General features: G+C 35.1%; 3 protein-coding genes across 7 annotated transcripts in view; 1 reads left to right on the top strand and 2 right to left on the bottom strand.

Moving 5' to 3' along the window:
* The window catches only part of LOC109796117 (inositol hexakisphosphate and diphosphoinositol-pentakisphosphate kinase VIP2), a 31,295-nt gene extending 15,951 nt beyond the window's left edge, over positions 1-15,344 (top strand). For all 5 annotated transcript variants that reach the window (XM_020355757.3, XM_020355760.3, XM_020355759.3 and 2 more), the window contains 12 exons: positions 4,812-4,874; positions 4,977-5,051; positions 8,078-8,203; positions 9,249-9,490; positions 10,082-10,126; positions 11,314-11,380; positions 11,625-11,696; positions 12,558-12,805; positions 12,880-12,937; positions 13,567-13,734; positions 14,445-14,519; positions 14,909-15,344. In XM_020355757.3, the coding sequence (XP_020211346.1) occupies positions 4,812-4,874; positions 4,977-5,051; positions 8,078-8,203; positions 9,249-9,490; positions 10,082-10,126; positions 11,314-11,380; positions 11,625-11,696; positions 12,558-12,805; positions 12,880-12,937; positions 13,567-13,734; positions 14,445-14,519; positions 14,909-15,166 (1,497 nt within the window). In that variant the 3' untranslated portion in view covers positions 15,167-15,344. The remainder of the gene's footprint in view (positions 1-4,811; positions 4,875-4,976; positions 5,052-8,077; positions 8,204-9,248; positions 9,491-10,081; positions 10,127-11,313; positions 11,381-11,624; positions 11,697-12,557; positions 12,806-12,879; positions 12,938-13,566; positions 13,735-14,444; positions 14,520-14,908) is intronic.
* A 4,337-nt stretch (positions 15,345-19,681) lies between these two features.
* LOC109796690 (thioredoxin H2) lies at positions 19,682-20,733 on the bottom strand. Its single transcript, XM_020356439.3, has 3 exons — positions 20,515-20,733; positions 20,301-20,423; positions 19,682-20,218 (listed from the first exon to the last, which is right to left on the bottom strand). The coding sequence occupies exons 1-3, from the start codon at positions 20,656-20,658 to the stop codon at positions 20,072-20,074; spliced, it is 414 nt and encodes a 137-aa protein (XP_020212028.2). The 5' UTR covers positions 20,659-20,733; the 3' UTR covers positions 19,682-20,071.
* A 2,726-nt stretch (positions 20,734-23,459) lies between these two features.
* Positions 23,460-24,252, bottom strand: LOC109796691 (thioredoxin H2). The gene is made up of 3 exons (XM_020356441.3): positions 24,062-24,252; positions 23,833-23,955; positions 23,460-23,750 (listed from the first exon to the last, which is right to left on the bottom strand). Exons 1-3 carry the CDS (start codon positions 24,200-24,202, stop codon positions 23,616-23,618), a joined length of 399 nt encoding a protein of 132 aa, XP_020212030.1. The 5' UTR covers positions 24,203-24,252; the 3' UTR covers positions 23,460-23,615.
* Positions 24,253-25,392: the final 1,140 nt, after the last annotated feature.

The following is a 25,392-nucleotide window of genomic DNA, read 5'->3' on the forward strand; positions in this document are numbered from 1 at the left end:
TTGTTAATGATAAAAGGCATAAATTTGGGAGCAAATAAACTCTCTGTATATTCTCTTCTTTGTTGCAAATGAAATTACACTTATTTGTAGTTGAAAGAAAAACACAACGTTTACATCTTTAAATGCCTCTCATAATTCACACCATTAATATTATTAAAACAAAAATAAAACTCCTAATTTAAGTTTCATAACAAATCTCCCCCTTAAACTTAAATGCTTTTCCCATCTTTCATTCCAATCAGCTTTTTGCAATTCTCCAGCAGTGTAGTCGGCAGTGGCTTGGTAAATATATCTGCTGCTTGAACTCGGCTTCCGACATGCTCCAACTCGGCTTTTCCTTGTCTGATCTGCTCTCGGATGAAATGAAATCGGACGTCGATGTGCTTGCTCCTTCCATGATTGACCGGGTTCTTTGCCAACTCGATTGCTGACTTGTTATCAACTCGGATCACAATCGCTTCATCTCGGATCACTCCCATTAAATTTGAAAGCCAAACTGCATGACATACGCTCCAAGATGCAGCCACGTACTCGGCCTCACAAGTTGACAGAGTTACAATAGGCTGCTTCTTTGACAGCCAAGTAAAAGCCGTATTCCCGAGTAGAAATACATAACCCGAGGTACTCTTCCGATCATCAACATCTCCACACCAATCACTGTCCGAGTAACCCACTAATCGGTAGTCGTCCGATTTTGAATAGAAAAGACCAAGTGATAGGCTTCCTCGAACATATCTCAGAATTCTCTTCAAGGCCTTCCAATGTGTGTAGCTCGGATCCTCCATAAATCTGCTCGTTATCCCAACACTCAACATTAAGTTGGGTCTCGTGCTTGTAAGGTACCTCAGACTTCCGACTAAGCTCCGATATCTCCCGGAATCAGCTCGATCTCCTCCATCAAACTTTGAAAGTTTTGTGCCTGGTTCCATTGGAGTAGAAACCGGATTGCAATCCTCAATTTTAAACTTCTTTAGGATTTCAAGTGCATACCTTTCTTGGGATATAAAAATCCCTTCATCCGATTGCTTCACTTCTAGGCCAAGAAAATATTTCATCAAGCCTAAGTCAGTCATCTCGAACTCCTTTTCCATTATCTCCTTGAACTCCTTAATCAGTTTAGCATTACTTCCAGTGAATATGAGGTCGTCGACATAGAGAGCAACTACCATCATATCTTTTCCTGAGTTCTTTATGTATAAGGCATGCTCGTACGGACATTGCTCATACCCGTTCTTCTTGAAATACCCATCAATCCTTTCATTCCAAGCACGAGGAGCTTGCTTCAACCCGTAGAGGGCTTTTCTCAATCTCAGCACCTTCTTTTCTTCTCCTCTCTTCATGTACCCGAGTGGTTGCTCAACATACACCTCCTCTTTCAGCACTCCATTTAGAAAGGTTGACTTCACATCCATCTGTAGAATTTTCCATTGTCTCTGAGCAGCTAACGAGATCAGAAGTCGGATTGACTCCATTCTCGTGACAGGAGCAAAAACCTCATCATAGTCAACTCCTTCCTTTTGTTTATAGCCCTTCACAACAAGCCGAGCTTTATAACGCTCAACCTCTCCCTCAGCATTCATCTTCTTTTTGTACACCCATTTTACTCCAATGGGCCGAGCTCCTTCAGGAAGGTTGGTCAATTCCCAAGTTTTATTACGCTCAATCGCTTCAAACTCCTCATCCATAGCTGTTCTCCACTTCTCATCTTGGACAACTTTCTCAAAACTCAAGTCTTCAGAGTCGACAAGAAGACATACAGCATGGACTTCACTTGTAGTGTCGTAAATTTCCCTCAGGCTTCTCATCCTTGGCTGTTGTAGCTCGGATTCTTCATCTGAGAGCTCGGTCATAGTTATTGTTGAAGGTACAACGATGTTCGAGCTATCCGAGCTAGTTTCTACTTCGGCCGAGTTACTCCAACACCATTGCTTTGTTTCCTCCACGTGAACATCTCGGCTCACCACCACTTTTTTGTTATCAGGATCAAATAACTTGTATGCTTTGGATTTTTCATCATATCCAATAAATATATACTTCTTGCTTCGATCTTCTAACTTTGTCCTCTGCTGTCTTGGTACTTGCCCATAGGCCAAGCTACTGAACACCCTAAGATGAGAAACACTTGGCTTCATGCCACTCCAGATCTCCTGAGGCGTCTTCTCTCCTAGCTTTGCATGTGGGCATCTATTTTGCACATAGACTGCACACTGCACTGCCTCTGCCCAAAACTTCTTCAGCATATTCTTCCCTTTCAACATAGATCGAACCATATCAAGAATAGTTCGGTTCTTCCGTTCCGCTACACCATTTTGCTGCGGAGAATATGGGGCAGTCAAGAAACGCTTAATCCCATGTTCCTCGCAGTATTTGTTGAACTCAAAGGAAGTGAACTCGCCACCTCGGTCAGATCGGACTGCTTTGACAAATTTACTTGTCTCTTTTTCCACCATCACTTTGAATTTCTTGAAGGTTTCAAACACTTCTAGCTTCTCCTTCAAAAAATAAACCCACGTCTTTCTTGAGAAATCATCAATGAAAGAGAGGAAATACTTCTTACCACTGAATGATTCTGGAGTTATTGGGCCACACAGGTCGGTATGGATCAGTCCGAGTTGCTCCTTTGCTCGGTACTCAGAACTCCTTGGGAAAGAAGTCCTCGCGTGCTTCCCGATCACACATTCTTCACAGAACTTCTTTTCAAACTCCATTTTAGGCAGTCCAATCACCATCTCCTTTTTCACCAGCTCGGTCAACCCCCTAAAGTGAAGATGACCGAACCTCCGATGCCACTTCATGGCCTCATCCTCCAAATCAAGTTGCATGCATTCATCTCGAACTATTTTCAGCTCAAGTTTGTACATGCGATTTTTCTTCATTTCTACTTGGGCAACTAGTCTCCCGAGTTTATCCTTCAGTTGTAGTTCTCGGTCTTTCATCAGAACCGAGTACCCTTTCTCCATTAACTGTCCCATGCTCAATATGTTGCTTCTGAGATCGGGTACGTAGTATACATCTCTGATCTCTCCGATTTTCCCATTTCTCTGTTGATATCGGATCGTTCCTCGGCCTTTAACAGTTACTTTTGAAGCATCTCCGAAAGAAACAGATCCGACCTCCTCCTTTGAAAGCATTTTGAACAAGTGCTCGTCACCACACATGTGATTGCTTGCTCCGGTGTCCAAGTACCAAACAGAGTTATCAGTACAACTCGGTTTGATCTCGGAAGAATAGCTCGGTTTGATCTCGGTTTCTGGAATAGTTGTCACCAGCAACAATCCTTCATCTTCTTCCTCGGCAAGGAAGTTGGTTGGTTCCTCCTTTTTCTTCTCGGACCTACAATCTTTGGAAATATGACTCAGATTTCCACAATTGTAGCATTTTATCGAGTAACACTCCTTGGCCACATGTCCATACTTCCCACAGTTATAACATTCAATAATGTTATTTGTGTTTGATCGGCCACCCCAGGTCTGACCTCGGCCTCCCCGCGCTTGACCTCGGCCACCCTGAGTTTGACCTCGGCCACGCCAGTTCTGTTGGCCGACATACTCATTACCTCGTCCTCCTCTTCCTCGACCACCTAGGCCTCTACCTCTTCCTCGTCCTCTATTATTCTGAGCATAGAGCACCTTCTCCTCCTTTATTGTCGCCTTTGCCTGGAGAGCTTGTTCAAGGGACTCCCCCTTCTCCTTCTTATTCTTTTTCCTCTGCTCATACGCCTCCAGGGACCCAGTAAGCTCTTCGACAGTGAGCGTTGACAGATCCTTGGACTCTTCAATTGCACACACTATATTCTCAAAGTCATCTGTCAATGACCTTAAGATCTTCTCCACAACTCGGCTTGAGGGAAGATTCTCTCCATTCCTGTTTAGTTTGTTCGCCACAGTCTCCACCCGAGTAATGAACTCGGATACACCTTCTGACCCCCTAAGGGTTTGAAGCCGAACTTGCTTCACGCGTTCATCTCCCTTTTTTGCTTTCTCGAGTATGTCCCATGCCTCTTTTGAAGATTTAGCATTAGCAATCTTCTCAAAACCGGACTCGTCAACAGCTCGGTACAGCAAATACAGTGCTGCCTTGTCCTTTGCCCGAGCAACCTTCAATGCATTCATCTGGGCATTTGTATACCCCTCAGTGGTCACCGGTTCCTCGTACCCATTCTCAACCACATCCCAGTTGTCTTGGGAGCCGAGAAGGGCCTTCAACTGCAGCTTCCAGTTATCGTAATTGACATCTTTAGTCAATTTGGGTAATGGAATGCCATTAGTTAAACCTGCCATCTCTCTTGAGTGTATACGCTCCACTCACACACCTCACAAGAATTTTTTTCTCTTCTCTCGGGCTGGGTACACCAGGTCGGCTCAGGTCGGCTCAGGTCGGATCAGGTCGGCTTACTCTCACCTCACGCACACAAGCTCTGATGCCAATTTGTTAATGATAAAAGGCATAAATTTGGGAGCAAATAAACTCTCTGTATATTCTCTTCTTTGTTGCAAATGAAATTACACTTATTTGTAGTTGAAAGAAAAACACAACGTTTACATCTTTAAATGCCTCTCATAATTCACACCATTAATATTATTAAAACAAAAATAAAACTCCTAATTTAAGTTTCATAACAGGTATGGCCTATGTTGCACAAACCTTCCTTCAATCAAAAGGAAGCCTGACTGCCTGAGTGATTTTGAAAATAGTTGCTCCCCTTTTTATTTAAATATTTATGTTTAATGTCGAGATTATGTTGCTAACCTGCATAATCTGTCTAAACTAGCATCATTATGAACTATTTTATGTTTGGTCTGTGTTAACAGATGTCTGCAGCCGCTTTTGCCAAAGGTCTTCTTGATCTTGAAGGGCAGCTAACACCAATCCTGGTTTGTTTATTTTATAAATTTTTCTGAAGAAAGTATTTTATCTTTTTTTTATATTTTATTTTATGTGTTGGATATGTTTGACTAAACGAATTATAATATTAGGTTTCACTTGTTAGTAAAGACTCCTCCATGTTGGATGGGCTTGACAATGCCAGTATTGAAATGGAAGAAGCCAAGGTGTGTAGTGTGTATGGTGATTTATGTTGTCCTTATTCTATATTGTAGGCATTACAATAATGATGAAAAGTTGAAAATGGGTTTTGTTTAATGTCAAAGACTTACTTTCCTAAAGGCTTGAACTGTTAGATGAAGGCTCATGAATGGTTTTATTTCTTAGACGCCCCTCATGCAATGGCCCTTTTGGCTTGTAGTTTTCATTAGAGATGAAACCATTCATGTGTGTTTGTCTAATAGCTTAAGCTTTTGGGATTGAGGAATGCTAGCAATACACAATAGCATACTCTTTTCAACACACTTGAATATTAAGATTTGAGGAAAATAGTGTGTGTTGCCCACACTTCTTTCATTTTCATTATATATAACATATTGAGTACATAGAAATACTGAACCCTAGGAGTCTAAGACACACATCATACATATAAAAGAAATATTAAATAAATACAAAGGCTTCTCTAATAAGCTATTCTAACACTCCCCCTCAAGCTGGAGCATATAGGTTGTATGCACCAAGCTTGGAACATAAAAACTGAATGCGAGGCCCCCTCAATGACTTAGTCATAACATCTGCAAGTTGTTCATTGGATGTGACAAATTTGGTAACAATTTCCTTAGATAGCATCTTCTCTCTAACAAAATGACAGTCAACTTCTATATGTTTAGTTCTCTCATGAAATACTGGATTGGAGGCAATGTGGAGTGCAGCTTGATTATCACAATACAACTTCATTGGATGACCTTCACAAAACTTTAACTCCTGAAGAAGTTGCTTAATCCACATAAGTTCACAAGTAATTAAGGCCATAGCACGATATTCAGCCTCAGCACTGGATCGAGCAACAACATTTTGCTTCTTACTCTTCCAAGAAATGAGATTTCCACCTAGGAACACACAGTAGCCAATAGTAGAGCGTCGGTCTATAGGACAACCAGCCCAATCAGCATCACAATAGCCAAAAATTTGGCTGTCTCCTTTGTCCTCATACAATAATCCTTGTCCTGGTGCCTTTTTGATATATCTAAGGATACGTAAAACAGCATTCCAATGATCAATATGAGGGGCCTGCATGAATTGACCAACAATCCCTACTGCAAAAGAAAGATCAGGTCTTGTGATTGTGAGATAAATAAACTTCCCAACCAATCTTCTATATCTCTCTGGGTCTGTGAACGGTTCACCTTGATCAGCCATCAACTTTTGGTTAGGATCCATAGGACTATCAATGGGCTTGCAATCCAACATGCCAGTTTCCTTCAAGATATCAATAGCATATTTTCTTTGTGAAATCACAATACCTTCCTTTGATTGAGCAACCTCAATACCCAAAAAATATCTCAGATGCCCAAGGTCTTTGGTCTGGAAATGACTAAACAAATGTTTCTTCAATTGAGAGATTGTAGTTGCATCATTCCCTGTAATCACTATGTCATCAACATAAACAATCAAATAAACACATCTCCCAGGTGAAGTGTGACAATAGAACACTGAATGATCTGCTTCACTCCTTTTCAACCCAAAATTCTGCACCACATGACTAAATTTTCCGAACCAAGCCCGAGGAGATTGTTTGAGACCATAAAGGGATCTTCGCAATTTGCAAACCAAACCAGACTCCCCCTGAGCAACAAACCCAGGAGGTTGCTCCATGTAAATTTCCTCCTCCAACTCCCCATGAAGAAATGCATTTTTAATATCTAATTGGTGGAGAGGCCAATGCCGAATAGCTGCCATAGCAAGGAAGAGACGAACTGTAGGGATTTTGGCCACAGGAGAAAAGGTATCACCATAATCTAGGCCATAAATTTGAGTATATCCCTTGGCCACCAATCGGGCTTTGAGTCGATCAACTGTACCATCAGGCCCAACTTTAATGGCATAGACCCATCTACAACCAACTGGTTGTTTACCAGGAGGAAGTGGAACTAGCTCCCATGTACCACTATGCTCAAGAGCTTGCATTTCAACAATCATTGCTTGTCTCCATCCAGGATGACCAAGTGCCTCATGAACATTTTTAGGAATGGTAAGAGGAGATATAGAAGAGACAAAGGAGAAATACAAGGGGGATAAGCGATGATAACTCAGAAAATTATAAATAGGATGAGGGTTTCGAGTAGACCGAATACCTTTTCGAAGAGCAATGGGCCATCCTGAGTTATCCTCACCAGGATCCGTAGCAGGGACATCTGATGGTGAAGGACATGAAACCGGTGACTCTTCAGGTAATGTTGGATCAATTTGTCGTGCTCGACGTTGATATGTGACAAGAGGACGTGGAGTAGCTTGAATAGGAGTAGTTCCAGGAATAATAGACTGAGTAACCTCTTGGTTATGAAGTGAAATTTGAGGTGGAATGGAAACATGAGAACAAACTGGTAATATTAAGATTTGAGGAAAATAGTGTGTGTTGCCCACACTTCTTTCATTTTCATTATATATAACATATTGAGTACATAGAAATACTGAACCCTAGGAGTCTAAGACACACATCAGACATATAAAAGAAATATTAAATAAATACAAAGGCTTCTCTAATAAGCTATTCTAACAAACACATTCTGCTATTGATTATAATTTATTGAAATTCGTAAAATTATGAACGACACATGTTAAATAAAGAATAGGACCTACATGATTTTGTGAGTACAAATGAATTTCAACTAATAGTAACAACTGTTAGAGAGTATCACATTTCTCTTGGGATTGTTGGTTCATGAAGATATCAAAGCTTGAGCTATTAGGAAGCCTATGACTAGTTTTATATATCTCTAACATGCCACCCTGCACTAGAGCCCTTGGGGTTGAAGCATGGAGAATGCATAGGCTCACTTGATCTTGTGCATAAATTTAATTTTGTATTATGAGGAATGAGGGCAACAAGGATTGAATTCATGAACCCTTGCTCAGTGATACCTGTTGATTGTGTTTTTCACAGCTCATGCATTGCAAGAAAGGTTCAGTAAGTTATAGAGGAACACTACTATGCTGTTCAATTTACTTATTTTCTTGGCTGAATATTCTGCAGGCTCGGCTAAATGAAATCATAACCTCTAGTTCAAAGACAATCCATAGCAATGGATCACCTGAATTTTCTTGGATGGTTGATGGTGCTGGATTGCCACCTAATGCGTCAGAATTGCTTCCCAAGTTGGTATGTTTTTGTAAATATAGCAATGCATCATTGTGTCTTTAACCTTTTCATGGCATGATTCAGTGGGGAAGCTAAAATGCCCTTTCTGAATAAATCTGGTTCTTTTGATGTTCTGCCTTATGAAGATTCTATATTTTAGACTTGTATTGTAGAACTCTACAATCTGTTGAGAGTAGCTTAAAATTTGTTTACAAGAACTTATTGGCGTATATTTTTGTAAAAAATAATATTCGTTGCCAAAATATGTTGATGGTGAGCTTGATTAGTGTCATATGAATTAAATCAATGGAATGATGGAATCCATTAGGATGGTGTTGTTTCTCTTGACTAAAGATGTGGGATTAGCGTTATGTTTTGTTCATTTGAAAACATAAATAGGTTGATAGGTTGAACTTTTATATTGTTAACTGCACGATAGTGCTTATTAAGATATCTTCTAATCAAAGTGATGCAAAACTAAGACCCAACGGGGGCTCTAAAATGTGACCAAGACAATCTAACACAAAGCAAAGACTAAAGAATGAACATATCACAATCGTAGGGTTAGGTGATGGTCAAATGGGCAGAACCTTTTCCAGGTTTAATCTCTTTGAAAGTAAAAAAAATTAGAAACCCCCCTTAAGCAATCATGAGTTTGTCACTAAATATCATTTAATGTGATTCCATTTCCATGTATAAGAAACTGTTTTTATTTTTACTTGTTTTTAGTCATGTGTGTAAAAATTTTAAGGTTACAAATATGTCAGGGAAAAGTTGACCGAGTTTCAATTGTAAAATTTTGCTGAGTTTCAAAATTGGTATGGTAGGCTTGCTTTCCTTTTCAAATATCATGTTGAGGTTTTGTTTATCTTCAGGCTATCTATCTAAGGGGAACCCGTTTTATGTTGTTTGAGTCCATTAATCTTGACTGGATAGTGTTTTTGTCCCAAGTTATTGCTTCCTAATTCCTTCTTGGTTTTCTCTACTGATAGAACATGAAACTATTTGTGAAATGATTCTAAAACTATTTTTGTTTCTCAATTTCCCCTGCATATCTCATGAATAGGTAAGTTTGATTAAGAAGGTTACTGAACAAGTAAGACTGCTTGCCACGGATGAATATGAGAAACTTGCAGAAACGAGCTTATATGATGTAATTCCTCCTTATGACCAAGCAAAAGCACTTGGGAAGACAAATATTGATGTTGATAGCATAGCTGCTGGATTACCTTGTGGTAGTGAAGGGTTTCTATTAATGTATGCTCGGTGGAAAAAGCTTGAAAGGGACCTGTATAATGAACGGAAGGAGTAAGTGTTTACATTTTTTTTCCAGATTAATCTTGTTTGGTTTTATCCCATTTCCTTCTATATGTTAGGAAACAAAATGTTACTTCAAATGCCATTGACACATGGGAAAGGTTTTAGTCACATGATGGCTATCAGATTGGAATTTTTGAAATCTAGTTATTTGTGAAGTCAAAACTTGTTACAATCCTGTAGTTCGTACACGGACGTGGATGCTATGTGGATATTTCCTTGATTTGTAAATGAACTTATTTTTGAATATATGTATTATTAAATTATCTCATCCAAGTTTTTTTTTTCTATGGCCATTGTGATACAATATGCTTTATTTTTCACATTGTAATTTGTATATTGTAGCTTCTTGAACATGTAAAAAAATGCCTATGGTTGTAAGAATATTTAACTCTCCTTTCCTTAATTAAAATGATTTTAATTTCTCTAGTTTTTTAAATTTGTTTTTCCAGTGGCAAGATCATTTACAAAACTATCACGAATTCCAAAGTTGCACATGTATAGCTGTTATGCTTGCCTTTTCTTGTTCTGTTTTTGCGTAATGTATTTGGCTGACACATTGATCCTGTGTTACTTGCACAGGCGCTTTGACATCACCCAAATTCCTGATGTCTATGATTCATGCAAGTAAGTTATTTATGTGCATAGGTTTTATAACTTAGTAGGACTTTTCCAGATCTACAATATTTGTGCAATACTGCTACCATGGAGATTGATTAAATACCTTGTGAGAATTTTCTCATTCCATGAATGAACTTGCCATAGAAGTTATTGTCATAATTGTCAATTTTCCCGAGCTTGTTTGTAGATTTCCAGGGGATGTTAGGTCAGTTTGTTTAAACTTAAAAAAAAAAGGCGATTATAAAAAAACACTTTTAAAAAGTAATTTTTTAAACAGATGGAAGTTGTTTCTTAAAATAAGCAGAAAATTACTTATTTTATTTTAAAAACTTTTTTTTTAAATAAGTTTAAACAAACGTGACTTTTATCTAATGTTGACTGATATGTTGAGTTTCCCATTACGGATTCATTAATGTTATCCCTTTATTTTTCCCTTCCCCCCTCACTCTCTTTGGATATTGTTTAATGTTTATACATCAGAAAACTAAGATTTCAGCTCATTTGGCCTAAATGTTGCCGAAATTTTGAATGAAGGAATGTGATTTTATGCTTTAAATTCTAAAGACGGAGCTTTCAAATTATCAAAGTTAAATTTTTAGTGTCACGTTGTTAGGAAGAAGTTACCAAGCAAAGCAGAGTAACTGGCAGAAAAAGGTACTTATAGGGATATATTAAGAGATCTCTCAGCCCGACTTCCACTGAACTGTTCTACTGGGCTAAGCTTGTGTGGATTTCTTTTTCTATTACCTTTGGGTTTTTCAACTATAAATTCTCAGCTTTGATTAATTATTAAATTCTTCAATGATTGTCTCTATTCTCTTAAACTTCGTTTCTTCTTTTTCCCTCTCTAATTTTACCCCACTATCTCTGTATCCCATCTATTCTCTGTCTATTATTTTCACCTGTCCCTCCATCCAGTTGTATGTGTCTCAAGAATATATGTAGGTATTTGAGTTGTGACTACTGAATAATCATTATTCATTACGCTTTGGGAGACCACTACAGCTACAATTGGTTGATAGGAATTTGCCTGTTGAGCTAGTAGCATCAACCAGACACTTCAAACTCTATTTAATATATCTGTCTATAATCTGCAACTTCAATTTGAAGAAAAAATTGGTAGTTCCATTTAAATTATGTAGCTTCTTTTATTCCTTTCGTTTGAGAAGTTAACATTTACTTTCACATTACAGATATGATCTCTTGCATAATGCACATCTTAATCTAGAGGGATTGGATGAGCTTTTTAAGGTTGCTCAGGTATGATAATTCTGTTAGGGAAAACCAGATTGCAAAGTCTGAGCTCTGCCTCACTCAGCAACCCTTATTCATAAAATTTTGAGTAGTGTTTTGGCTTTTTTGTTTTGAAAGAAGCTTTGGATGTTAAAAAACTAAATGAGTTAAGCATTCCACACCCACATATAATATTCCTCTATATCCATCAACTTGATCAATGAAATTCAGTCTTTTTGGTTCCCTAATTATCATGCTTTCTTATTTGCAGGCACTTGCAGATGGTGTAATTCCAAATGAATATGGAATTAATCCGAAGCAGAAGCTAAAGATTGGCTCAAAGGTAAAATCTTGGTGTAAGAAATCTTGCAAATTGATTTTCCTAACAAAATTTCAAAACGGTTTCCTTATAATAGATCTATAATAAGAATTTCTTCTTTGATAACATCATAACAGGTGACATAATTTGACTTATAACAAACATGGAAATTACTAGATGCCATGAAATGAGAATGGAGTCTGAATAGAATAAAACAGACAGTCTACAGTAACTTTTAAAATGGAACGGATTGTTTGATACTTGGAATATAGATAGAATCAAAGTCGTTCTAAATGATATTATATATTGATCATGGGGAAAAAAATAAGATCAACTTCTCTCGTTTACTTTTCCAGTTTAATTGTTTTTATAACAATAACAAAAAAATTGTCGTGGAAACAAAACTGATTGTTAGGCATGATACATTTAGTGACAAGTAAAAATTGTCAATTGTTATTTTGTATGAAAGCATATGAAAGCAAAGAGGTTTTGTTAAGAAAAAAGAAATTAAATCTCATTCCATGAATGGAATAACCATTCTCACCACTGTAGGAGGGAATGATGATAATTCCTGACTCAGTGACTCTATGCAGTGCAGTGCTTTTTTATGCTAACAAATATGAAAACGCCCATACTATGTAATAACATGGAATAAAATCACTATTCAGTGTACCAAACTTGATATAAGAGAAGTAAACAATGGACACTTGATTTAAATGATAAGTCTGAAACTGGATGTTAGGCTTTGGTTAAATCCAATTATAACTTTCTTGTTCAGTTTCTTGCAGTTGATATTGCTTGATGAACATGTAGTACTCTGATTAGATTCATTGTATCTAGCCACCTGAGTACATTGTTTTAATTTTTTTGGTTGTTTTGATTCAGATTGCACGTCGATTATTGGGCAAACTTTTAATTGATCTGAGGAACACCCGTGAGGAAGCCATTAGTGTTGCTGAGTTAAAGAGTAATCAAGATCACGATTCATCATCCATGAAAACTGAAAAGGAAGATACAGAGGCCAAGTCAAAACTTCTCAATAAGAATGACGAGATAAGGAAATCCAACAGTGATATATCAATGGATCAAGATGATGATGATGATAAAGAGACCAAATATCGTTTGGATCCAAAGTAAATATCATGTCTTTGTTTTAATTTGTACATTGTTACTTGCATTCTAATACTTTTTCATTGTACACCAACAGGTATGCAAATGTAAAAACACCAGAACGCCATGTGCGGACACGCCTATACTTCACATCAGTGAGTGCTTTGTTAGATTGTGTTGATAAACCTTGAACAGAAATTTACTTCTGAACCCCTCACATCCTGCTGTGTTTCTGTGATTTAAAAATATTTCCAATCTGGTTATTTGAATCACTGATAGGTTACTCATTAACTTCTTTTGAACATATTTAACCCCTCATCATGTTGTCTGGGGACTATTATTGGAGATTGAGAGTCATTTTTGGCAGACTTTGCCAAACTGGTTCTACAACTGGCTTGACTATTGGCTGATTCAAAACAAAAACAAAATAATGGAAGAGGAAGAAAAAAATAAATGTGATTTTTTATTTATTTTATATTATGGTGAAGCCAATTGTTGGCAGTAATCTTGATGATATTTTCTTCATCCTGTATTGTAATTTTAACATAACAAGAAAGAATAACAAAGTCTTGCGGCAAGTAGCTCGGTTTCCATTAAGGTCTTAGTGTTGGAGTTATGTGAATGGAGAAAATACGCTCTAGGAATGTTTTGTCCTTTTAAGTGGACCATCTGATTCAACTCAGACTACTCAAGCAAAATTTTTTGTTGACACTTGACATGTGCATGGAAATTATCTTAGTTTTATTTCCATACTTTTGTTTTAACCTATTATTTATGTTGACAGGAATCACATATCCATTCTCTCATGAATGTTCTTCGTTATTGTAATTTGGATGAATCTCTTCTAGAAGAAGAGAGCCTCGTTTGTTATAATGCTCTAGAGCGCCTCTATAGAACAAAGGAGCTTGACTATATGAGCTATATTGTCCTGAGGATGTTTGAAAGCACGGAGGTAGTTATTATGGCCCTTCCCAAGCAATATTTCTAATTTGTTGCTGCATGTCTGCAACAACCTAGTATTTTACCACTAGTTGGCTTTTTCAATTTGTTGTTGATAAAATAAATTGCGGTTCCTAAAAGCTCTATGTTAATTTCGTCACTTAAATTCTTAGTTTTGGTAGAAAAAAGTTTACTAGGAAGGGAAGCCATAACATTCTTACTTTCTGAGGTCAGGTTGTGAGGTTTACAGTGGTTTGATGTGTTGCTTCTGGTTATTTTAAGCCCTTTAGTAACTTGGATTGATGGCTGGATGGCTTGTACAGTTGTACCTCAAGGGTTAGGTTTAGATGATCAAGTGCCCATATTCTGTTTGGTGATCTCTGCCATTCAGTTCTCTTTAGGTGAACTCTGCTGTTTAATTCTCTTTAGGAAGTGATGAGTAAGTAGGATTAGGAGAGTCCACTACTTTTGGCGAGGCTGTTCAGAAGCCTATAGACTCTAACTAACTATGCCATCTGGCAGCAAAAGTTGTGAAAACTAACCAGACAGTTGTAGCTGACTGGGTTAACTAAATTGCAGCATAAGGCTGCGAGAACAGAGAAAGAGACCTATTCTCAGAACAGTTATGATATTTCGATAGGACATAATTATCTGGAGTTATGTAATGCGTAGTTTCTGTAGTCTGTGTTTCATTGATTTTTACTTTTGACTTTCAAAATGCAGGTGGCCTTGGAAGATCCAAAAAGGTTCCGTATAGAGCTGACCTTTAGCCGTGGTGCTGATTTATCCCCCTTGGAGGTAAACGATATTCAATTTATACTGTTTGCTAATGAGCAGTTTAGAAGAGGGGGTTAAATTCTATTTACCATATCTGGTGTATGGTATGAAAGTGCAATTCAATACCTATTAGGCATCAGCATATACGGTTTCAAGCTTCCTATTAAACTGGAAATTTCCAAGCTAATCCAGATAGCATCATTGTTCACCACTCCCTGTACATAGCACACTGCAATATGGGGCTTTAGTATTTACATTACTCATGTCATGCAAATTCCATTTATTGTTATGATAAAATTAAAATTTCCCGTCTTAACAACTTTTCACCTGGAGAACATCAGTAAATATTCTGATTTTAGGTATTGAATTCATTTTTCATTGGCTTATTCTGTTCGTTGTATGATTGACAGAAAAATGATAGTGAGGCCGCTTCATTGCACCAGGAGCACACACTACCTATTATGGGTCCTGAAAGGCTACAAGAAATAGGATCGTATCTCACATTGGAAAAAATGGAGATGATGATTCGTCCATTTGCAATGCCTGCAGAAGACTTTCCTCCACCGGCAACACCTGCGGGATTCTCTGGTTATTTCTCAAAAAGCGTACTTGAGCGTCTAGTAAATCTTTGGCCTTTCCATAAGCATGCTAATTCTAATGGGAAATAGTTAACTAGTTAAATACTTTCTCCCTCTGCTTTAATGTTCCAGCTTGATGTTTCTTAATGTACATGGTAAAATTCTGATACAACCAAAGCGAGCTTTGGGCTCCTTTTGAAATTTTTTTGAAGCAAACTTCTTCCAGCCAAAATGGCAAGTTATACAAAATAGCCAGTGGTTAAAGCCAGATTCTCGTCCAGCTCTTTCTATTATTATGCTTTGTTTAGGGTTTAGGTTTAATTATTTTTACCTTATTTAATAATACTCCTCCTAAAATATTATTTCTTTAATATATGATTTTTAAGTTGTAATACCTTTTGGACATTTATAGGAAGAACAGTTTTGGAAAGAATTTTATGGAATTAGTAAATGCAGTGAGCTAATTTTTTTTAATATGTAAAATCAGTTTAGTTTTATTTTTTTAATAATAGAGAACTGAGAATGTGGTATTCTTAGTAAAATAATAATAATAATAATAATAATAATAATAATAATAATAATAATATATGGTATTCAGCTTTTTTCACTATCATAAATGTCAAGCCGACAACGTCCATCAACTTTGCGTGTGCCTTTTTTCTAAATAGATGTGAAGGCGTTTAATGACAAAGTATATTTATGTTAATTAGTTTTCCATTTTATTTAATGGCGGTGCTGATAATCACAACTTTAAATAAATGAGGTTCAATCATGCAGTTATATAATTGAAATATGAGACCCACTGCATTAATCATTTTTGTCTTGTTAGCAATTAGTAATAAGTAATTGTACAAAATAACCGAACTTTGAATTCGTATTTTAGCCTATGTTTGTGTCGTTCTGTGCTATGCTTTACACTCCTACACTCCTTTGTGCACAACCATAGCCAAGGCCTGCAATCGCTTGCCTCTTTCGATGCTTGCAATTTGCACTTGTTTGCCTCCTTTTCGTGAAACTTACAAAACAACTACACCTAAAGAAAAAGTGAAGAGGAAGAGGGAAAAAGGTGTCACTGCTACCAGAAATTGTTCTAATAGTGGAACATCATAAACAACGATATGTATGGTGGTCAATGGTAATGGGAGGAGATGAAATTTCATGATACAATGTGAAAGTTGTACCTTAATTTAAGGGAGGTAAATAGTGGAGCATTGTAAACCATCTATTAAGGTAGTTCGTCTTAGTCTCATCATGAAAATATATGTAATGAAAAAGTAGGGGTAAAAAAGTGGATTGTGATTTATTGATCGGTTCGTTAGTTTGTCAAAAATTGATGGGGTAGATAGATAATTTAGTTTGCTAGTTCACCTAACCTACCTTACTCAGCCTTTTAATCTATAAGGCCAAAGTGACTTAACATGTCAGTCCACTTAATTAAATATTTTTTTTATTTTATAACCTAAGGTGTTGTCACTTTGTGTTGTGATATAATTCTATTATTGAAAGATTATTTTTTAAGGAAGTTATTAAAAGACTATTAATACTTGTGTTGTAGTTTTTAAGAATTATAATAATTTTGTATTATTAAAAGACTATTAGTAGTAATTTTGATTGAAAAAGAAAATATATTTAGTAATTTGTAATTTATTTTAGTGTTATAGTCTTGAAGTTGAAGAAAAAATTTATGTTATGAATTCTTTGATTAAATTTGTTAATTGTGATAAAAAAAAATAATTAAACTTGTCAATTTAAATAAATGATAGAATAAAAAAAATAATAATTTTGGCAGCAATCTTGTCAACTCGCTTATAAGTGGGGTGAACCAAGAATTTTAACCCATTTTCATCAAATAGGTTAGCTTGTTCCCGTCTTATTTTTGAAGGGATAATGGTGAGCAGGTTTAAATGGGTTTGACTAACTCGTTTGCCACCTTTAAATGAGAAGATAGTTTCTTATGTGAGAAACGAGAGAGACATATTTCAACTATTAGGTTATAATAAATAGTTCAAATTCAATTATTCTTTAAATACAATTTCTATATTCGAAATGGAGTAGGGATGGATGTTATTCAGAGTGATCAATTTACCACTTTATGAAAAACATAATACAAAATGAGCACCTAAAAGAAGATGGTTGTTGAAATTTATTGTGGAAGCTCAATGTTCCTACAAAGGTGAAAACCTTCAGATGTTGTGTATGTCGAAATTGTCTCCCAACGAGACATAAGTTTCAATCATGTGAGATAGGGTGCCCGATATTTTCTTGTGTGAAAGCAACATTGAAAACGCCTTCCATTCTTTGATTGAGTGCACTTATATCTGGGCCACTACCCTCTAAGGTACTGTTTACGGTGGATAGCGTTTTATGGATCTTTTTTATTCGAACTAGCACTACAACGGTTTCAATTTAGGTATGTAATTTAAAAACAGAAAATGGAACAAACAATGGAATAGGAAGATTTAGTGATTACTTGTTTCTAAAGATTCTTCAATAATTAACAAGCAATAATTTCCAGACATATAAATACTAAGATGAACAGAATGGATAATTGAGATATTTGCAATACAAATCATGGTTCAACTTACATAACGTTCCAGAATTACAATGCTGAAGTAATCTAACTACGTGGGTTTAAAAAAGATAAACTAAGAAAACTACGTTAATTCTACTCTTAAAAAGTAAAGAAAAGTGGTCAAGAAATTGGTACCCAGCAGATGCGTGCACGGAAGCCATATGCGCAGGCAGAGAGTGCTTACAGAAATGTGAGTATGAAATTTCCGACCTTTGTGAAGGTGCGTAACATCTGTATTTATAGAGCCAATCAAGAACGGTTAATTTCATGCATGTACGCCACTAGGGGATAACTGCTATCCACTATGCTTGTTACGTGACTCTAAATTGTAACTTCCCATAACCGTTCGCCTCACGCTTCAACTTTACTCGATTCGACCCTTAATAACCACTTTAGTGTGCCTTAACTGTTAAGATCCCTTCAATAACAACTCTACAATTTTGAGTTACTATTACATTTCCGAGTTGCTATCGAGACCGCGTTCTAGCTTAACCCCTTAATGAACAATAGATAAATTTTCGAGCACTCCTTTGTTCAATTTAATTAATTCTATTCGAACACATTCACATGTGAACAAATAAGGCTCTCAATTTAATCTTGATAGGTGTTTGACCTTTATCTTTTGTTTCGAGTAGTTTTCACACCCTTTTTCGAGTCACATGATTTTCGAGTAAGCCCAACAGGTACCAATTACCAAACTAGAATCAATTATGATGAATATGAAAAGTATGAAAGATCTTTTTTGTTGTTTTGCATAGATGGGACTTAAAGCAGGTTTTTGGCTTTGCCATGACACTTTGGAGTTTTTGGATTAGTAGAAACGAGAAAGTATGGGAAGGCACAACAAGGAGTATAAATGCGACGACTATAATGACAGCAAAAGATTTTTTGGTTGCATGGCTTCAGGCTAGTCAAAAATAGGAACCTAGACATGTTGGTGTTGCTAAACAAAGAGTAGAGACAATCCTAATGAAAACCACCAAATATTAGATAACTGAAGTGCAATATTGATGCGAATTTATTCCTAAAAAAAGGATGTTTTAGTGTTGGAATTTGCCTAAGGGACCCTAAGGGGTCGTTCATCAAAGTGAGAACAAAGAGCTTTGATATGCTTCATGATTCTCATGAATGTTAAGCTATAGCTCTTTGTAGTGCAATCCAATGGTCAAAGAATATGAAGTTGAAAATGTCATATTTAAAGTGGATTGTCGACACATTAATTGCATATAGAAGATGCACGATGATGTTTCTTAGTTTGGGGAAGTGATACGTAAATGTAAGATGTTGTTGAATGATATTCTAAACTTTAAAGTTAGTTTCACAACTAAATCAGTAAATACTGCAAGTCCATAGATTGGCTAGGGATACAGATCTTAGGACTGGTCTTTATAATTACAACCACATACCTTATTGTATTCTTAAACAAATAGTCAATCAGATAAGTTACATATGTTGGTATAAGAAAACTTCTATATTCTATCACTTTTTAACAAAATCTTAAATTCATAAGTTTGTGCTTCATTCCTAGAAAATAGAATTAGTCATTTATGGGCCATTGGTTCAAATATATATATATACAGAGAGACAAAGAGAGTCGAGATTTGTTAACATCATTTATAAATTTAAATTCTTACATCAAATTTTATACTTTTAACATATTTTTATAATGTAAATTTAATTAATTTAATATAATTATACACAACATCATTTATATTCATAAATTTAACATTTTTTAATTTATGAATAAATTCATTTTATATTTTTCTCCTTAGAGTGCATTTAGAAAAACTATGAAAATTATATTATTTTAATAATCAATTGTATAAATAATTGATTTTATTAAAATCGATTATAATCAAAATAAAATTTTGTTTAAATATTTTTCTTTTTCTATAAATACTTATCCAAAAGTTTATTCAATCATATTTTAACTAAATGAATCAATTTTTTAAAGGATGCAATGCAAGTGAGATGAAAGAGTAAATATATGGCGGAAGTAGCGAGTAAAAAAGCATTTTAGGTAAAAGAATGAGTTGAAAGATAGAAGCAAGGTCAAGTCATTTCCAAAGATGGTCTATTGAGGCCACAGGGAACAGAAGATAACAACACCCTTTGACACGAATATACCCATCTTTTGACTGTTGCAATGCCCAAAACCTTAACCACTCATTTGCAGAGACACACTCATGAAACAAGTAAATAGTGAGAGAAAAACTACAATTCTAATAATACAATCCGCACCTAAATAACTTTAAACTATGAAACATCACACAGACATAATCCAGAAGCAACCCTATTAGTTTAAGTTTCACAACTTGAGGATCATCATCATCATTTGTTATGATGGAGGATAGTGGACAGCATTTATGCTCCTTCTTATATTTTTTACCCTTAACAGAAAAGGAGATACAAAGATTGAAGAGCTAAGCTTGGAGTAATGAAGTTCTATGTTTCTCAACTTTCCTCTGAAGCTCGTCCTGTTTGGCACCAACGACCCTGTCAACTTCCGTCCCTTTCTTCAACAACAGAAACGTGGGCATGGCCTGCACTCCATACTCCCGCGCCACATCCTATTCCACAAAACACAAAATTAAAACTTGATAACAAAATTAATTAATTGGACTCAATTAGAAAAGAGGGACTGAAAATCACAGGTAATTTGTCCACGTCGATTTTGACGAAGTCAACGTCAGTATACTTTTCGGACATCTGGCTAAACGCTGGGCTGATGAATCTGCAAGGACCGCACCACGTCGCCGTGAAATCAATCACAATCTGATTCAATTGAAGGAAAATAACGAGATTGAGATTGAAATCCAGTGCATAGAGAAAAAAAAAGGGGGCGAATTGAGATCTAGGGTTTTACGAGCTTAGGCGTTTCTTTGACAGAGTCGAAATGGAGCTGCCACCGTGGCGCGGAGTCGAAGGTCAACACGCGAGAACCCTCCGGCTCCGGCTCCAGCTCCGACGGATCGCCGCCGCCAAAAAAGGAAGACAAGTAATTACCCATAGCTGAATGAATGGTGATACCTCTTTCTTCTTCTATGCTCTGCTTCCTTACTATGCTTTCTTAAATATTCTATATTTCAACCATTATTCCTCTTCTATTTTACAATTTTAATATAAAGATTTTCATATTCATATTTAATTATGAATATTTATTTTTAATAAATATATTTTTTAAATGTTTAAATATTATTATAATTCAAATGCGTAGTGAATAAATTTTATAAATATAAATTAATAATAAATTATTTAGATTTTAAGAAAATATTTTTTTGTTGATAATTTCTTTAAAAAAAATGTTGGAATGTTTAGAAGTTGAGTTAATATTTTAAAAAAAATGGTGATTGTTGAAGAAAATCAGATAAAATAATAAAAATAATAATTTGAATTAGTTAGAAGCGAAATTGGTTAAATGTAAGAGGGATGTGTAAAATGAATTACTAAAGAAATTAAAGAATAGGAAAAAGAAAATAAACCTAAATTCACATTCAATCCATTTTATTTGATAACTGAGTAATTTTAACTTTCTAAAAAAAAATTACGGCACATTTAATTTTTATATTTTATCAATTAAATAATTTTAGTTTATTGTTAATTTGCTAAAGTAAGTTATTTAAGATAAATTATTGGTCATGATGAAATGATAATATATATTTAAATATTTTAATTAAATTTGAGTTTCAATATACTTTTTCAAAAATATATCTTTATTGGATCCTTTTGTTTGTTTATCAAATAAGATATTAAATAATAAAATAAATTTATGAAGGGAACTAGAATATCATGAAAATATATCGAGAAAATATTCTTAAACAAAATATAATAAGTCACAATACGGAACAATAGAACACACTACTGGAATATATACTAAAATAGTATAATAAAAATATTTACAACACAAGTTGTCAAGCAAGCAACTAACAACACACAACTATATACAACAAAATATGCTACTATAAGGTAGTCTACAAAAGAAACATTCACTCCAGGCACCTCTTGTGGCCTTTAACAATTATCTCCCAACTTATCTCTGCCTTGCTCCCATATATCGTATAACCATCGCAGTACAAACCACATGAAAACATACAAGGGTAAGCTAGAGTTTAAAAACATACACATATAGAAACAAGTCTATAATATACAACAACACACCAAATATCATGTATGAAAACTAATCACATCCCAACCAAGCATGTACCTCACCCAATCATGTCCCAAAAGACATCAAATGCACATGAGCACATCTCAACATACATCATATGCAAACACATTGACCAATGTGTCGTCACACATTCACCTATGGATATCTCCTAACAACATGAGTAGTCTAAGCGATTTTCACCCTATCGAACCAACCCAGTCATTTTCACGCTCGAAGCGTCGGCTCGATCACAGCAAAATGGGATATCAATCCCTCCTCTGGTTTCTTGTGTCTCATCACTTACATTAGGAAAGTTCAGTTCCACTATCAGGAGTAGTACAACTGGGTATAGGTTTACCACGATCTTGGCATGCATTACCAAGTCACATATGGAATCCGCCCACTAATTATCCTCAAGGAACCACGCAACCTTTCTAGGTACTTGGTTAAGGGTTGTAGCCCTCGACCTCCTACCTTACTCAACTACTAACTAAGGATTTGGAGGAGACTCAACACACCTCAAAACCTACTCCAAAAGACACAACTACTCAAGGAGGGTTTTCCAAACAGTGGCCTACCCAAGCACCACTCCAAGATACCCTATGTGAGATCTTCAATTTTCAAAATAATTTTCTCTCCTCAAATCCTAAGTTAGCCATCATGCTATAATGTCACACCGCATTCTCAGCATCCACACCTCATCATACATCTACTATATACATTACATCCAGGCAATGCATATAGAGATCAACAACATTAATCATGTACAACATACCAATACTTAACATCTCAACCAATAACAGCATACCAATGTTAAACGTACAATTCATACAATAATAGCATATCAATGCTCCACAATTAATTCAACATAACATATCAAACATATAAAGCATATCAATGCTCATCACCATTTCAAGTACACAAGGATAGCATTCCAATGCTTATTAGCATTTCAAGTACACAAAGATAGCATTCCAATGTTTATTATCATTTCAAGTACACAAAGATAGCATATTAATGCTCATTATCATCATTCTATAACACACAACATGCAATAGACGCAAGCATTCTAATAATGAAGAGGAAGAGGGAAAAAGGTGTCACTGCTACCGGAAATTGTTCTAATAGTGGAACATCGTAGACAACGATATGTATGGTGGTCAATGGTAATGGGAGGAGACTCCATATCTCATATTAATCTAACGGAGGTAAATAGTGGAACATGATAAACTATCTATTAAGGTAATTCATCTTAGCCTCGTCATGAAAATATATGTAATGAAAAAAATAGGGGAGGAAAAGTGGATTGTGACTTGTCAATCGGTCCATTACTTTGCCAAAAATTGGTGGGGTGGATATATAATTTAGTTTGCTAGTTCACCTAATCTACCTTACTTGGCCTTCTTATCTATAAGGCCAAAGTGAGTTAACATGTCAGTCTACTTAATTAAATATTTTTTATTTATTTTATAACTTAAGGTGTTGTCACTTTGTGTTGTGATATAATCCTATTATTGAAAGATTATTTTTTTAAGGAAGTTATTGAAAGACTATTAATACTTGTGTTGTAGTTTTTAAGGATTATAACACATTAATGATTGTCAGCACATTAATTACATATAGAAGATGCACGATGATGTTTCTTAGTTTGGGGAAGTGATACGTAAATGTAAGATATTGTTAATGGTATTATAAACTTTAAGGTTAGTTTCACAACTAAATCAACAAATTAGAACAAATACAACCATTTATGCTCCTTCTTATTTTTTTTTACCCTTAACAGAAAAGGAGATACAAAGATTGAAGAGCTAAGCTTGGAGTTATGCAGTTCTATGTTTCGCAACCTTCCTTTCAAGCTCGTCCTTTTTGGCACCAACGACCCTGTCAACTTCCGCCCCTTTCTTCAACAACAGAAACGTGGGCATGGCCTGCACTCCATACTCCTGCGCCACATCCTATTCCACAAAACACAAAATTAAAACTTGATAACAAAATTAATTAATTGGACTCAATTAGAAAAGAGGGACTGAAAATCACAGGTAATTCGTCCACGTCGATTTTGACGAAGTCAACGTCAGTAAACTTTGCGGCCATATCGGTAAACGCTGGGCTGATGAATTTGCAAGGACCGCACCACGACGCCGTGAAATCAATCACAATCTGATGCAATTTAAGGAAAGTAACGAGATTGAGATTGAAATCCAGTGCATAGAGAGAGAAAAAAAAAAAAAAAAAAAAAAGGGCGAATTGAGATCTAGGGTTTTACAAGCTTAGGGGTTTCTTTGACAGAGTTGAAATGGAGCTGCCAGCGTGGCGCGGAGTGGAAGGTCAACACGCGAGAATCCTCCGGCGAGGCCTCCGACGGATCGTAGCTGGAGCCAAGTAAGGAAGAAATGAAACTACCCATAGCTGAATGAATGGTGATACCTCTCTTCTTTCCTTACTATGCTTTCTTAAATGTTCTATATTTCAACCATTATTCGGCCTCTATTTTACAATTTTAATATAAAGATTTTCATATTCATATTTAATTATAAATATTTATTTTTAATAAATATATTTTTTTTAAATGTATAAATCGTATTATAATTAAAATGCGTACTGAATAAATATTATAAATATAAATTATATTATAAATTTATAATAATTATATAGATTTTAAGAAGAAAAAAAATTGTTGATAATTTCTTTAAAAAATGTTGGAATGATTAGAAGTTGAGTTAATATTTTTTTTATAAAAAAATGGTGATTGATGAAGAAAATCAATCGAAGATAAAATAATAAAAAATAATAATTTGAAATAGTTAGAAGAGAAATTGGTTAAATGTAGGAGGGATGTGTAAAATGAATTACTACATAAATTATAGAATAGGAGAAAGAAAATAAACCTAAATTCACATTCAATCCATTTTATTTGATAACCGTGTAATTTTAACTTTCTAAAAAAAATTATGGCACATTTAATTTTTATATTTTATCAATTAAATAGTTTTAGTTTATTGTTAATTTGTTAAAATAAGTTATTTGAGATAAATTATTGGTCATGATGACATGATAATATATATTTAAATATTTTAATTAAATTTGAGTTTTAATATATTTTTTAGAAAATATATCTTTATTGGACTCCTTTGTTTGTTTATCAAATAAGATATTAAATAATAAAAATAAATTTATGAAGAGAACTAGAATATCCTGAAAATATATCAAGAAAATATTCTTAAACAAAACATAATATTGATATCTTATAACATTTTTGTTTAGTTGCACCTTGGGCTTAAGATTGGGGACTAATGTAAACCTTAGAAATATACTTTTAGATAAAAATAAGATTGACATCTTACAACCTCTTTAGTCTTTACCTCTTGTGCTTGAGACTAAGAGATTAGTGTACCAAGTCATAAATATAGAGAATGTTTTAAGTGATTGATGTATTTTTGAATTTGGACTACACAATTCACCAACATCTGCCTAATGTGTAATATGGTTTGAGGCATTAGTTTAGGTTCAACAAGGAGTTATATGTGATTTATGGAAATAAGGTATTTAACACATAATAATTGTTCAATTAATCTATAAATTAAATACCAAAATTTT

Source organism: Cajanus cajan, chromosome 4 (genome assembly GCF_000230855.2).
Source record: "Cajanus cajan strain Asha chromosome 4, NIPB_CcT2T_4, whole genome shotgun sequence".
NCBI classification, from domain to species: domain Eukaryota; kingdom Viridiplantae; phylum Streptophyta; class Magnoliopsida; order Fabales; family Fabaceae; genus Cajanus; species Cajanus cajan.

Bases quoted from the DNA above. Each gene is read 5' to 3' on its own strand.
- LOC109796690 (XM_020356439.3), bottom strand. From the start codon at position 20,658: ATGGGTAATTACTTGTCTTCCTTTTTTGGCGGCGGCGATCCGTCGGAG. The intron at 20,424-20,514 runs GTAAAACCCTAG...CAATTGAATCAG, and splicing joins TCAAAGAAACGCCTAAGCTC to ATTGTGATTGATTTCACGGC. The intron at 20,219-20,300 runs GTGATTTTCAGT...TTTGTGGAATAG, and splicing joins TCGACGTGGACAAATTACCT to GATGTGGCGCGGGAGTATGG.
- LOC109796691 (XM_020356441.3), bottom strand. From the start codon at position 24,202: ATGGGTAGTTTCATTTCTTCCTTACTTGGCTCCAGCTACGATCCGTCG. The intron at 23,956-24,061 runs GTAAAACCCTAG...AAATTGCATCAG, and splicing joins TCAAAGAAACCCCTAAGCTT to ATTGTGATTGATTTCACGGC. The intron at 23,751-23,832 runs GTGATTTTCAGT...TTTGTGGAATAG, and splicing joins TCGACGTGGACGAATTACCT to GATGTGGCGCAGGAGTATGG.